General features: G+C 40.7%; 1 protein-coding gene across 1 annotated transcript in view; it reads right to left on the bottom strand.

Moving 5' to 3' along the window:
- LOC126282412 (myrosinase 1-like) overlaps positions 1–14,132 on the bottom strand; it is a 72,890-nt gene extending 58,758 nt beyond the window's left edge. Inside the window, exons 1-4 of the mRNA XM_049982069.1 lie at positions 13,980–14,132; positions 11,723–11,914; positions 6,121–6,216; positions 3,421–3,565 (exon numbers count right to left, since the gene is read on the bottom strand). Coding sequence (XP_049838026.1) covers positions 3,421–3,565; positions 6,121–6,216; positions 11,723–11,914; positions 13,980–14,132 — 586 coding nt within the window. The remainder of the gene's footprint in view (positions 1–3,420; positions 3,566–6,120; positions 6,217–11,722; positions 11,915–13,979) is intronic.
- Positions 14,133–14,656: the final 524 nt, after the last annotated feature.

Here is a 14,656-nt window from a genome sequence, read left to right as displayed (position 1 = left end):
AAGGCTCATAATTTTAATCTCGTTTTTTAGGGTGTAGGAATTTGATTCGTATTGCAATCACGATTTCTGAGTAGCATGCATTGCATTTTGGGCGATGGGTGAACTGTTCTTAATCTTTACAGGGATGTATTTAGGTACAAGATCGTTACATTTGCATATGTTCTTGAATTTTATGTGTTGTATGGTTTTACGTATGTTCAGATGAAGTCTTCTGAATTTCTGGCATAGACCACACGGAAATGCCTGGCATGGCGTGAATAACAAGTTCGTTTGTGCGGCCATCCTCCACAGCAAGCATATCAATACTTGTTTTGAAAAAAAAAAAAAACCTGCCTTTTTGTGTTTCTAAATACTTTATTTATCCCATACCCGTTTCGCCTTCTCCTTTTCTAAGACATCATCAGTGGGATCTACAACGACACAGTTTTGTTAGTTTTAGATTATTAAAAAGTTCACGTCGCGATTTCTTGTAACAAAGTAATTACTTACTCTTTGCTGATCCCCATTTCCTCACATCTAGTGTGGAGGTCGCACTATCACTTTTATTACTGCCATCTAATCACTGCTTTGTGTTCTGACCTTCCTCAAACTGTTCACCAAGTTTCTCACTCTTCTTATGAAGTAATATTGCTCTTTTGTCCTTCGATACAACAATTTCGCTGGACACTTCTTTTCACAACGTAAATATTGCGACTCCATTACGTATTTCCTTCTCTTTGGTATGTTTACCTGTATGTTGCCAACCTAACGAAGTATATGTTCGGGACTGACTTCTATTCATGGTGTTTATAACGAGTGTGTGTATGAGCGAGAGAGAGACAGTGAGTTGTTGAGCAGACGAGGCTTCATTTTTCTTCTATTTTTAACGTAGGCGTTGGCTGATTTTAGTTTTCGTTTCAGTATTCTGCAGAGGGGTTCATGGATGAGAGGATGAAAAGGTGTTGGGTGCTATTATTACTATATTGCACAGTATTAACATATTAAATTTTTTGGCAGTATTATTGCATTATTTTATCTTTTAGTGTAAATAATGAATCGCTTTACATGTGTACTTTGCCATTCAACAGGATTTTAACTTCTGCTTTGGTTTTCTGTATATGGTAATTTTCTTGCATAGTTAGGTATTTTTTATTTTTTATTCTAGTTATTTTCTTGTCATCTTCTCTAGTGGTTGGTTTGTGGTCATTTTCTGTCTGATTTTCTGTATATGTGGTTTGGATTATACCATATTTCCTGGCTCTCATGTCGTCTTTGTATCTGGCATCAAATGTTCTATCTGTTTGCTTGAACAATGCCACCAGGCATCAGAAATTAGTTTTGGGGGACGGGGGGGGGGGGGGAGGACGTCCAGAAAATCAAGCCAACGGATGGAATTGAATACGAGGCAGTATGAGGAGTTGAATGAGCAGAATATTTCTGGGACCAATATGTAAACTGCTATCCTGTAATTAATCGTTATGTGCCCATAGAGCAAATTCAAAGCTTCTGAGCAGTCTCTTACTAAACTTTGCTGGGCTAATTTTATGGCACAAGTGTTTACAACATCTGTGATAAATTCAGTGCATCTCGTACAACTTGAATATCTTATCACGGACACACGTGTCAGTAACATTGATAGTTTATCAATGGGATGCTGTCTGTGAGATTGTATTGCACAACTAAACTTAGAAAGAAAACCAGGAAGGATACATCATGACACAAAGTAACTTGCATTCCCAATACAAGAATCGTGAGGCTGTTTTATGACTGATTGTTCGACACAGTCATTCTGCCACAATAAACACATGATAGTTAATGTTGTATAAATGTATTGACAATGTATGTGGCACAGACAATGTATTATAAAAGAGTAAGTTGTGATTTAAGCAGAGGAGGAATGTAATAGAAGTGAAGAAAGAAATTTGTAAATGTTTAATAAATGCAGTTCATTGCTGTGGATAGAAGAGATCGGTGAACAAAGGGCTCACCAAGGTTTTCAACATGAAGTTTAGCATACCGAAGAATTAGAAGAGCTAGTTTTGGATATGTTGTCCAGGCTTACCATGACCTTCCATAAGGTCATTTCATATTTTGATGTTTTTTGGAACAGTGCATGACTATGGGGAATGGAGTATCTTATAAAAACACCAGCCTACTATCGTACCACACTAGACATTGGAATTGCAAATTTTCGTTCAGTGCTGATATGGTCATGTAGGAATGTGGGATCCAGGTGACCCAATGGAGAACGCCCACTGAGCCATGTCTCAGGCTCTGTACCATGAGCACCCTCTGCCGCAGCAATACAGGAGGGCTGGCGGCAGCCACATATCTTACTTTGGGTCAGCACCACTTTGCTATGGGTCACTGCGCAGAAGCAGCACAGTCACAGCCCCAACTCCAGTTGCTTGTGCTTACTTCAAGGAGCCTCATCATCTGTTTCTTGCTGGATTATTTGTAATCACTCTTCATTCGCTTTGAAAAATACTAGATAAGTATATCTTCTGTTTGTTGTGTTAACTTGTTCACTAATAATTTCTGCTCCTGACAAGCTGTCCTTCGATGGCACTCTGTAACCCACCTCTCCTTACCATTGTTTGCAAAATCGCTCACAACAGCGATGCCTCATGTGTTCCACAAAAGGACAGAAACATCCTGGGAAATAAAACTTTGTAGTATTTGGCACTCATATTTCCGAAAGCTTAATGAACCATCTAAGAAGGAGACTTTAACAAGTGCTCTAAGAAAAATGAAGGCCTCTAGTAGGATTGATAGAGATAGATACATAGATTCCAAACGTTATGGGAGACCTGCATAGTTAATATTATTCAAATCTAATATTGGAACTAGTATTGCATTGACAGGGAAAGAGTTGTACAGAATTGAAATCATCAAGAACAACATGAATCAGAAAGTGACAAAGACTGATTGTAACAGGTGTTTAGGTAATACACACAAACTAAGGAAACAGTCATATAATCTTATAACAAGGACATCAGAGTTATAAGTCAACAGTCCAGATAATAAATCTGTGCCAAATGGGATAGATTGGAGAAATTAAATACAATAAATTTTATATTCATTAATTTCAGTATTAATTAAACTGCTGAGAAAATCGTACATCCTCATAAGTTATTTATTCAACAAACATTCTTCCACGTTTTCTGTAGTGTACGAAAAAAGAGAACATTTTAATGGTTGCACAGAGGAGCAATAGATATAGCTTTGAAAATATAAAAACACCAATGGCCCGATCTCAACAGAAAATGAATAGCAGCATTTGTGATTGAAGTAAGATACATCAGCGAAAGCAATTGGATAAAGGCATAGAGTCTATCTAAATAAAAATGTGGAAGTTGCATGGGAGAAGAAACAAACATGGAACAAGAAACACATAAGAAATCGTAAGATTTCTGCATCTTCTGGTGCTGGTGTACTGACCATTGATCATCCGCTTCTCTTCCTCAGTAAAGCTGGGCAGGCGTGACCTTGGTCGCCCCTCGGCTCTGCTGTTGTTGTCCACACGCTCCCGCACCATGGCCGGGTAGTCGCCGTCCACGTAGATAGGGTTCGCGAACAGACCGAGCTGTAAGGTGTTCATAATGCAGCAAGTGCTTGAAGCCAAACCAGAGCATCTGAACAAAGAAAAAGTCAGTGTGCCACGGAAACAAGGTGTCTTGGCTACAAGTACACACAAAAACTAACCCTTACAGCGAAATGACATTTAATGCTGCTGGGCAAATTTGAAATTGATATAGACACTCTCAAACATGTGATTCTCACTCTTTCCTGAACAGCGCTAAGTCGCACAGCGCATGCTCATCAGTGACAGAGAACACCTATCTCGACATGCTGGCGAACTATACAGTTCCACTTATGCCTCCCGATGTCATTCTCCAGTTGGATGTTCCCCCTCTCCCCCCCCCCCCCCCCCGCCCCCGTCCAACCCCCAACCATCCACGCATGATCATGGAGTTGTTACCACATCTCCATATGAGGCGTTTCCCAATCTGACTCTGCTAAGTTACAATGCATTAATGCAAGAGGATTTATCAAGGACTCTGCATACAGAACTGGGGTTATGCCAGCTTTCAGACAATGGCTCTACGTATTAGCACAGAACATAACATCTGTCATGACTACGAACATGTGACGAGAGTGGAGTACCTTTTCGATTACTGTCAAACAACAAAAGCTGCCCACTTTAGATATACTAAACCCTTTATTATTTTGTACGAGATAGTAACATGAGGATGTGAAATTTTGTTTACTATTTGTACTTGCATCAGGAAATTTATCCCAAGGCGTGTCTCCAGAATCGCTGTTGTACTCTTTTATATTCTACTTTGTCTACAACAGATATCATGCCAAGATCTTTAGTTTTATTATGCCTATGTGGACCCAAAATAGTCTTCAATCATTGTTGAAATCATTTGAATTGAGAGTTGCCTGCATACAGGGTGATCCACAGTTCCTATTACAGGCTTATAGGGGCTGTAAAGGGGCTTTGTGGATAAAGCCTTGATGATTAACACGTGTCCGAAAATGTACTGTCTGGAAAACAAGTCTGAATATCGGATCACTTTCAAATTTCCCATTTCACCATACACATACAACGGACGTAATGAGGGCTGACCAGTGCTCGTCTACATGAGCACATGACACGAGCAACGTTTCGTCGTCAGCTTGTCTCTTACATAATTTAGGACGCCCTCTTCACACTTGACAGTCGGAGCGCCTGTGGAGCACCAGAGTACATTCTTCCAGCTGTGAGCTCACCAGTTTCTCGCCGTCGTAGTGCCTAGGTCCCGGATTTTAATGACATAAAAACAGCGAAATATGCAGGCACTTACGACCTAAAACTTACATAAATATGATCTCAAAAATTAAAATATTTATTTTCATAAACTAATTTTCTTGTTTATTTGCTCATACACCTTTCGACATAAAATTCACTTCCCAACAAATGCTGAGTACGGTACTTATTTTTTGCATAGTTTGAAGTTAACTAGTAGTTATTTCTGTAATGTTTGCTCGTGTGTGAAAAAAAACAATATACAGTGAAAGCAGTGACACCTACGCAAAAAACTAAGCTACATTTTTACCACAGCACACCACGTGGTTAAAGTATTCTATGTTATTTAACATGTCCTTTCAATCTTCAGTTTCTACAGAGCCACACTGATGGATTTATTAGATTTTCGGTTCTCGTAGGAGATCTTCTGTAAAGGTTGGAAGGTAGAAGACGAGGTACTGGCAGAAGTTAAGCTTTGAGAACAGGGCGTGAGTGGCGATTGGGTAGCTCAGATGGTAGAGCACTTGCCCGTGAAAGACCACAATCCCGAGTTCGGACGTAGCCACTACTTTGCGCCTTGGATGTTCGCATCCCACTCTTAATTTTTAAGAAATGAGTTGGATAATGTAATAACTTTTTATGACAAGGAAGAGTCAAAGGGAAATATCAGCTGTCGCTTTGCTATGAGACACTGCTGTTCACATATTTTAGGGAAACCTGGTTCGTAATTTGAACAGAGCTCATGCGGTTATGAGTACTAGTTTTTGTGAAATAAACATGCTTCTACTGAAAATAACATTCCGGGAACTAAATTACGTATAATTTCTTTTCACGTGGAATAACTAATAATATATACACAAATGTGATTTAATTTCTCGGCAAAAATGTAGTTTAATTTCTCGGCAATAGTTGTTTTGCGATTGATAACGGCGTGTTACGCTCTATACACATAGCATGATTTTACAAATTGTTACTCACCTTTCATTAATGAAAAGCAACAATCCCAAATTTCGTTGGCATAACTACGAACCTAACAGCATTAATTACTTCGAGAAAATGAGTGAGTTATACTTATTTCACAATCTCCTGAAAAGTATCACCTTTCAGTCATAAATAGTACGCAGTCTTCCAAGAAATATCATCTTTCAGTCATAACCGCACGTACAGAGAAATAAAACCTAAAAACTAATTTTTCATCTACCAAAGTTTATTGCTACTTAAATTTGGTAATATCTCATACCACTGTACATAACAGATTATGCAGTATCATTCATTCCTGTTCAGTGGGAAATCGTGTTAACAAGAGAGGGCTTGAGATCAAACATTTTATGTTGCGGTTTACCTACCTGGAACTGAATTACACGTTCCTGAGCCTCCAGGGATTCCTCCAGTTCATCGTATGGTTCGAACCAGTCACAGTTTAGTGTGATACCGAACTTGGCCTGAAAAAATACGATAATTACCATTAAAAACCAATGCATTACTTTTAATCGTTTTTTTGCGTCAGGAAAATGGAAAACTATGATCACAGCAATGCATTGAGAGTAGACTAGCTTCACAGGACTTGAATGTTAGACTTGATCGGAAACAGATTGGCTTCCTATTACAAATTAAACTAATATCACACAGTTTCTAGCATACTTGGAGGATGGGCGACAACTTCGCATCCGAAACATCAGTGCCAAATTAGGGTTATTAGCCCTGCCCGTAATGTTCTGTATTGAGCGTCTGCAACCGTTGTGTGGTCGTTGCTAGTGAGAAATGGGTGGAATGTGGTCAAATCAGCCGTGGATAATAATAATCAGATGCGTGACACAGGCATGAGTCTGTGTACACTGAATGTTTGTCGGTTGAGCTAACTGTCAACAACTTGGGGTTATGTTGGTACCAATTAGCAACTCGGGTCTCTCACTAAAGTCACGAAACTACAAGTAGAGGTAGAAGACTGATGCCGAGGTGGTCACTGTCCTGACGCGGCCTGCTTTGGCCGGCGGTCTGGAGGTTCTTCATTGGCGGCGATGTTGAAAGAGCCTCTCGCGGCACCCGCAGGAATCTTCGAGGCACCCCCTATGGCAGTATCGATAACTCACGATACTACGTAATGTAAATTTGTAGCGTGGATAAACACGAAAGTGTTCAACAAATTTCGTCGTTCATCGTTTTGGTATGAAATGCGACCAGATATTTTACTGCATACGACCTTCTGCCAGTCTCTTTCCCCGTCAAAGTCCAAAGGCCAGTCAACAGAGAAGGAGACAAAAGGAAAAAAGTAAGTATGCCATGATTCGTAATACTTTTCTCCTATAGAGAGACAATATGGTCAGTGCCTTCATGAAAAGTGTTTTGCAGTTGCCTATAAGAACCATGACTGTGGTCAGGTGTGGTCCTCTACGTTCGCATCAGATCGAGGGTCAGGCATGTCTTTCGTCTCATCTGAGAAACGTGGAAATCGTTTGGGGAGATATCGAAACTTTATGGGGTATGTTTAAAGGCCTTCCAGTGAAACTTCTGAAGCGTAATGGAAACAAATTGCAAGAAAAATGTCAGTCACACATCCCTAAGGTTGCGTCGACTACGCTGACCAAAACTTAGAATGATGACGATTATGTATATAACATATTTATATGAGGATTGTGCAGTGTAGAGCCAAGCCATCATCGATGTTCAGCTGTCAGACTATATTCTAAGTGTTTTATTGTTAATAGAAGCATGAGTACAACTGTGATACATTCGACAGTTTTATGCCAAATTGGAACATGTAACGTCAGGAAAGCTTACTGTTTTGTAAGGGTACTACGTTATCATTGTGCTGCTTGAAGATAACTGATAATGGCATTGCCTAACACCAGCAGTCATTTGTAAAGAATTATATACTACGATGAAGCCAAGAAAAGAGTATACCAGCTGTTTTAGCTGACGGTTTTTTCTGTCTTCTGCTGTTTCCTTTTTTAATTAGAAAAACAGTTTCTGTGACCACAAAAAAGTTATACAATTTTAGTTATACTACGAATAAAACGATGAAAGAATGCCGAGAACAATGCAGTACAATTTTTATGTAATAATTTGGCTATGGAAAGAAAATTAAACAAATAATATCTTTGTATATCCATCTTTGTAGAGGATGGTGGTTGGGATATCGGCTGGTCAGTTTTAAGTAAACAGCAATACACATTATCCGTAAATTGGAACTCTCTAGTACGCTACCAGTTTCGAGGTTACATTACTTCGCCATGAGACCATGTGAATAAAGTAGATCGGGTAAAATCCAATTGCATGTAGTCGCTGTAGGATCATAAATAAGATAACCGGTGTCCGCAGATATCTGATGTAAAAGACGTGATCGGTTCGTGTATTTACGGCTTAAGGTGCACTGATGTGGTGGATACAATATCCTTAGTTACCGACGGTGTGTTATTCAGGAATTACAGGATGACTCACAATTGACGCAAGAGCTGTGTCCGAAGCTTCCAGGGAACCAATTCAGGGGAGGAAACCCCTGGCAGTTGATGATATTGTGTGGTCTTTCCTAGGAGTCTGACATGTGTCGTATCGCTTTCGCAACATTTGGCACGTCGCAGTGGTGTGTCTGTAGGTTTTGTTCACAGACGTAATACACAAACTCAAACTGAAACCTTACGTTGATGTAACAAAAGTCATGAGTTCCTCTTAATCTTTTGCCCAAGATAGTCCTGCAACTCAACTAGGCATGTACTCAGCAATTATTTCTAAGACCCCTGCAGAAATATTGAGCCATGCTGCCTCTACAGCCGTGCATAATTGCGGAAGTGTTTCCGAGGTGACGTTTCGAATCTATCTCATAAATGTTCAATGACACTCGGGCAGTCTGGGTGACCAAATCTTTCTCTCGATGTATCCAGAATGCTCTTCAATCAAATCTCTGACTATTGTGGCCCGGCGACGTGGAACATGGACATACATAAAAATGCAGTATGAAAAGGTGCAAATTGTCTCCTAGTAGCCGAAGATCAATGTTTCCAGTCAATGATAGGTTCAGTTGGAACACAGGACCCAGTATTTCTCTTGTAAGCACAGCCCACACCATTATGGAGCCACCACCAACTGCCACAGTGCATTGTTGACAACTTAGGTCCATGGCTTCGTGGGGTCTGCGCCACACCCGAATCCAACTCTAAACACCTGAAATCTGGACTCATCTGACCAGGCCATGGTTTTCCAGTCGTCTAGCGTCCAACCGATACGGACACGTGAGTAGGCGAGATACTGCAGACGATGCCGTGCTGTTAGCAAAGGCACTCGCTTTGTTCGCTTTCTGGCATAGCCCATTAACGCCTGATTCTGTAGCACGGTCCTAATGGATACGTTCTCCTTACGTTCCACGTTGATCTCTGCGATTATTCCACATAGGCTTGCTTGTCTTATAGCACTGACAACACCACGCTGGTCTCTGTCGTGAAGGCTGTCGGCCATTGCATTGTCTGGAGTGAGAGGAACTGCCTGACTTTTGGTATTCTCTCCACATTCTTGACACGACTACGAATACTGAATTTCCTAACGACTTCCAAAATGGAATGTCCTACGCGTCTATTTCCAACTACCATTCTACTTTTTCGGTGCCCATTAACGCCCGTCGTGCGGCCATAATCACATCAAATGTCTCCATAACAAGACATTTGTCACTTCATCGTACAAATAACTGTATCCCGCCCTCTGATAAATTCAAGTAATGTTGCTCGTCGTGAGTACTACAACTGCCAACTGTAGTGTGTGTATGATGGAGAAGTTTATCATCAAATGTGCCATTCCTTCTAATAAAGCATTTATGCCCTTGTTGGACTAAGTGAACTTGCAGAACATTAGAAGGTGGAGTTCTGAAAACAATTGTTCGTTGTAGCAGCAGAATATGCATAATGTCAGGGCAGGAATGTGGCGCACAGTGAATGCTACAAGGATAATGGTGATGGAGTTTTTCATCAGTCCATCATTTCTGATATTATATTACAGCACACTGACTGATCAATAGTTTCCGAACACATACTAATGGACGTTAATGTAGGGTGTGGTACTCTTCCCTCTTAAGGACAGTCTCAACTCTGTTTAGGACACATAATTTGAGGTGCCAGAATGTCTGGCAGTCAATTCTTCTTCAACAGCGGAATTCTGAGAAGGTATTCTGTTGGGTTCACATCTGGATCCTGGCAGGTTAGTTCCTTTCAGGAATTTCTTGAAGGAATACACCGTCACTTGAGAGTATATTTCTGCATCTTCCCTGCATCTTCTAGATTTGGGCTTTTACTCCTTTATCGAATAAAATGCTACAGGCAGGAAAAAGCAAATATATTAATTTTTAAAAAAAATCGAAATATTGGATGCAAGTTAGTATAAAATTACAAGATATACAGTTTCATCTTAGACCAATGACGTGTTGTAATGCGTACTTTGCTGAACGATATATAGACTTGATAACGGGGTGAAATAAAATGGGATCCTGCACAGTACACAGAAAAATACGATAGTGGGCAAATATATACGGACATACCTTGTAATTTCATATCAGTTGTAAGTAGGCTGGTTAGGGTTTCTTGTTGGTATCGCCACGTAGCGCTCTGTATGAAAAATCACTGGCTGTGCTTTGTGCAGTCTGTGGCTAGTTTGCATTGTTGTCTGCCATTGTAGTGTTGGGTAGATGGATGTGAACAGCGCGTAGCGTTGCGCAGTTGGAGGTGAGCCGACAGCGGTGGTGGATGTGGGGAGAGAGATGGCGGAGTTTTGAAATTTGTAAGACTGGATGACATGAACTGCTATATATGTTATGACTTTCGAACACTACTGAGGTAAATACATTGTTTGTTCTCTATCAAAATCTTTTATTTGCTAACTATGCCTATCAGTAGTTAGCGCCTTCCGTAGTTTGAATCTTTTAGTTAGCTGTGGCGCTCGCTGTATTGCAGTAGTTCGAGTAACGAAGATTTTTGTGAGGTAAGTGATTTGTGAAACGTATAGGTTAATATTAGTCAGGGCCATTCTCTTTTAGGGATTACTGAAAGTCAGATTTCGTTGCGCTAAAAAAATATTGTGTGTCAGTTTAAGCACAGTCTTGTATAATTTTTCTAAGGGGACGTTTCACAGTTTGCATTCCGAAGGAATCTTCGCTAGGTGTATGTGTGGGTCTAGGCACGTTGGTCTCCTGCTGGTTAGGAGACTGCTGCTAAGTGCTGTACAGTGACGCCACCAGGCACTGAATGATGGGAAACGAGTAATTTTGTGCGATTACTCGCGCTCTAGCCTGCTGTAAACCGCTGGTTGAGTCTGGGTTTGGTGAGGACCTTACCAGCGATCACTTGTAGCGATAACAGTGAAGTAATGAGGGGGTCTTTCTCGTGGTTAGTGTGGAGTTCCCTTATTATGCTTAAGAATACAGTTATTGCAGAGTCATACGAAAACCTTTTAATGCATTGTGTATTGTGTATCGTAGAGGAACGGCTCGCAGACGATGGGTGTTCCTATCATGTTGAGAATGCACCCTGCCTTGAAGCGGCATCTTTCGAACAACATTTTGTGGACTGTTCTGACCAGAATTCCCACCTCAACCCAATAAAACACCTACGGGATGCGTTAAACGTCGACCTCACCCCGGACACCAGCGTCCAACATCATTACCTTCTCTGATTTCGGCTTCTGAGGAAGAATGGGCTGCCACACATTCAGACATCTAACTGGACGCGTCCCAGGCAGAGTTCAAGCCATCATAGTGGAGAAGGGATGACACATCCCACATTAATGTCCATTAGTATGTGTCTGAATACTTTTGATTAAATAGAGCAGTTGGTTACTTAAGCAATGGTCACTGCAGTGTCCATCTTGTTCCAATGTAAATGACATTAAAACTTGGTTACCGTGAATGGAATTTTGACACCCAGATTGGAGAACAGGTGATTTCTTTTCGGGAACAGTTGAGAAAGGAATTACAAACTCACCGTTCTGCGTGGAGCGGTACTGCTCGTCGTAGAGGCGGTAGACCATGGCGTGCGCTCTGATGACGGTGTGTGCTGCCAGGTAGTCGCCGATGCCAGAAGCTTCCTGCGACGGAGCTTGACCGCCTGTGGTAGCGTAGCCTTTCATTAACTCGAAAGGCTCGTTGAATGTCAGCCACATCTTCACCTGCGAGAGAAACACGGCACTTCAATACAGGTAGATGTTGACGACTTAATATGGTGGTGGCTTGGAAATGGATACTGACCAGAAACACCTTCTCGTATCTTTGACTGGTAAAAAATGTGAAGTTTGAAGAAATCCCATGCCTCTCAGCACAGTTTCGTATATGCAGAAATTCGACGAACCTATACAGTTATTCTCCAACTCCAACCACCTCATCTTCCAACCCTCGATTTTTTTGTCGAATTACGTGTGCGAGTATATCCAAGATGTGGGAAACCAGACCACTGGCGAAGTTGCTTTTAGAAATCATGTATACTTATTTCAAAGACTGATATGAATGTTTCATGACAGCAGTTCCTAAGAACCTGGACATTCTGAAAAACCGCACAAAAAATTCCCTTACTTCATTGTGTTAAAATTGTTGAGACCTTCTTGATTCTTCAGAATATCGTTAAACAGTTTGTGCTCCAATGAAATAAAGGAGTTGTATATATTCAGCATGTGGTATTGTTCCCGAAAGTCTTTGATGAAACAGTGACGTCTGCACTTTTTTTTTTTTTTTTTTTTTTTTTGCTTTAGATTTGATTTACTATCCAACACACAGTTCTGAGTCCGGGTCGTGAGCTCCGGTCCCCAAATTGTGCACATGTAGCATAGTATTTGACCTGCCAGGGAGTTTATAACAATTGTTTGACATCTTCTTCTGAATGTTACCAGCAGATCTCCATTGGTGGCTATCTCGTATAAAACTATCAAATTAACACACATTTGCGGTTCAAAGTTGAAAATGCATTAGGTTGAACTCAGATTCACTCATCATCTTCATTCTAGAGAACATAAACTTACCAAATGTATTCTATACAAGAATGCAGCATTTACATAAATATTAGATTTCTGTCGAGTTCAGTATTCTTGCATTTAGTAATGGTAGCAGGATATAGGATTCATCTTCACTTACGTAAATATAACTTTGATAAGCAACCTCTAAGTCTCTCTTTCAGTCTGCTATCAAACCTCTGACATTTAATATTAGAGTTAGGAAAAACCAACTTAAAACACCATCTTCGTTGTTTGGTCTCTTGAAAATTGGTTAAGACTGGAGTTGTTGCCTGTGGAATTCATCGGAAGGCGATGATGTAGAGACAGTGGCAATATTTTTGTCCCTCTTTATATTCTTGCATTTAGTAACTGTAGCTGGATTTGGGTTTCATCAAGTCTTAGCTTACAGATTAATTCCTTGACAAAGTTAATGTTAAAAGAAGGCTAAAATCCTGTTTGAGACCTTTGTTCGTTTTAGTAATTGTAATAAGTGAATATAGAATTTTACTTTCATCTTTCCACTTCTACACAACTCCTTTAATCATTAGCCAATGATCGTGGGTTCACTGTGTACCTACCTTCTTCTTATCTAGACAACTTAAAAGTTGTTACTAAGTCAGTAAGTGTGATGTGAGTCTCTAAGGTAGCATTCCTATTTGTTTGTATAATTTGGATCAGTATGAAATGCGGATACGCTGCAATAGATGCTCCTATAGTAAGGTCGATAATTCCGAGTCCTCTTTCTCTGACAGTAAATATGGCAGCAGCTATTCACTTGTTACTTCGCTCGCTTTCAAATCAGTGACGATCACAATTTATCCACATCAGATACTTTCTTCGTCCTCTTACTTGAATTTGCAAATGCTTGTTTTAACTGCGCCTTAGTTCTTCCGATTTATTTCACAACCGGTTCTGCAACCCGCTTACACATCGTAGGTTACTCTAAGTCCCTTTTTAACTATACTATCAAAGCTCTAAGACACCTAATATCCCGATAAGGAAAGCAGTAACTTAAAACACTAAATTCTTGGTTTCACTCTCCAAATCCCTCCGAATTTCCCAACAGAGCGTGCCTTAGGACGTTATTCGTAGGACGATGGCGTAGACACAGTACGGAGATTATCTCAGCCGTACTTCACGCAACACATTTTACGCTGACTACAGTATCGCTACCACGAAACTTATTTTTGGGTCTTAGGCTGTCTGAAGCTAAGAGAAGGAGAAACGTTTTGAACAGAAATGAACTCACCCTGTCACGGAAGTTGTCAAAGAGCACCCTGGCGTACTCGAGGAAGTAGTCCGCTAGGATGGGGTTGGGCCAGCCCCCTATGTACTGCAGGGCTTGCGGCATGTCCCAGTGGTACATCGTCACCTGGAAAGGAGAGAGTTGAGTGACGCACATAGTGGCTAAGGTATCGCTGGAGTTTCATCTTCTATTGGTTCTACAAACTGTCTGAAATATACTGACCGCACTAAAAGGCATGAACAAACTCTTTTTTGGCGCAGACAACCAACTGTAGTACGCCGAAAATTCCACTGAAAAACGTAAACTGCATGCACTACAATCGTTTGAGGTTATTATTGACGTTCTTATGGACAGTAACTAACATTCAATACACCAAAGGCTGCTCGCCAGGAACCAGATAAAGAAGAAATCCGAAAAATGGCTTGGTACAAAAATTCAGTTCCACTGTTCCCGAGAAAGACACACAGTGTACGCAACAGCTTAACGTATCGCAGACTAGGAGTTAATCAGGCCTTACAGATGGATTACAGGTTAAAATTGAGGATGCGAGGGGAACGAAAATGCCTTCGCCCTTATCAAATGGCTCATCCCTACAATTGCTTTGATTCGCCTAAAGAATTAAGAGACAACCGAAATGTCGATGGACTGACACTGACTTCTCTACTGCTCCTTCCAATTAT

This window comes from Schistocerca gregaria, chromosome 7 (assembly GCF_023897955.1).
Source record: "Schistocerca gregaria isolate iqSchGreg1 chromosome 7, iqSchGreg1.2, whole genome shotgun sequence".
Classification (NCBI taxonomy): Eukaryota; Metazoa; Arthropoda; class Insecta; order Orthoptera; family Acrididae; genus Schistocerca; species Schistocerca gregaria.
This window is presented reverse-complemented; position numbering and strand designations above follow the sequence as displayed.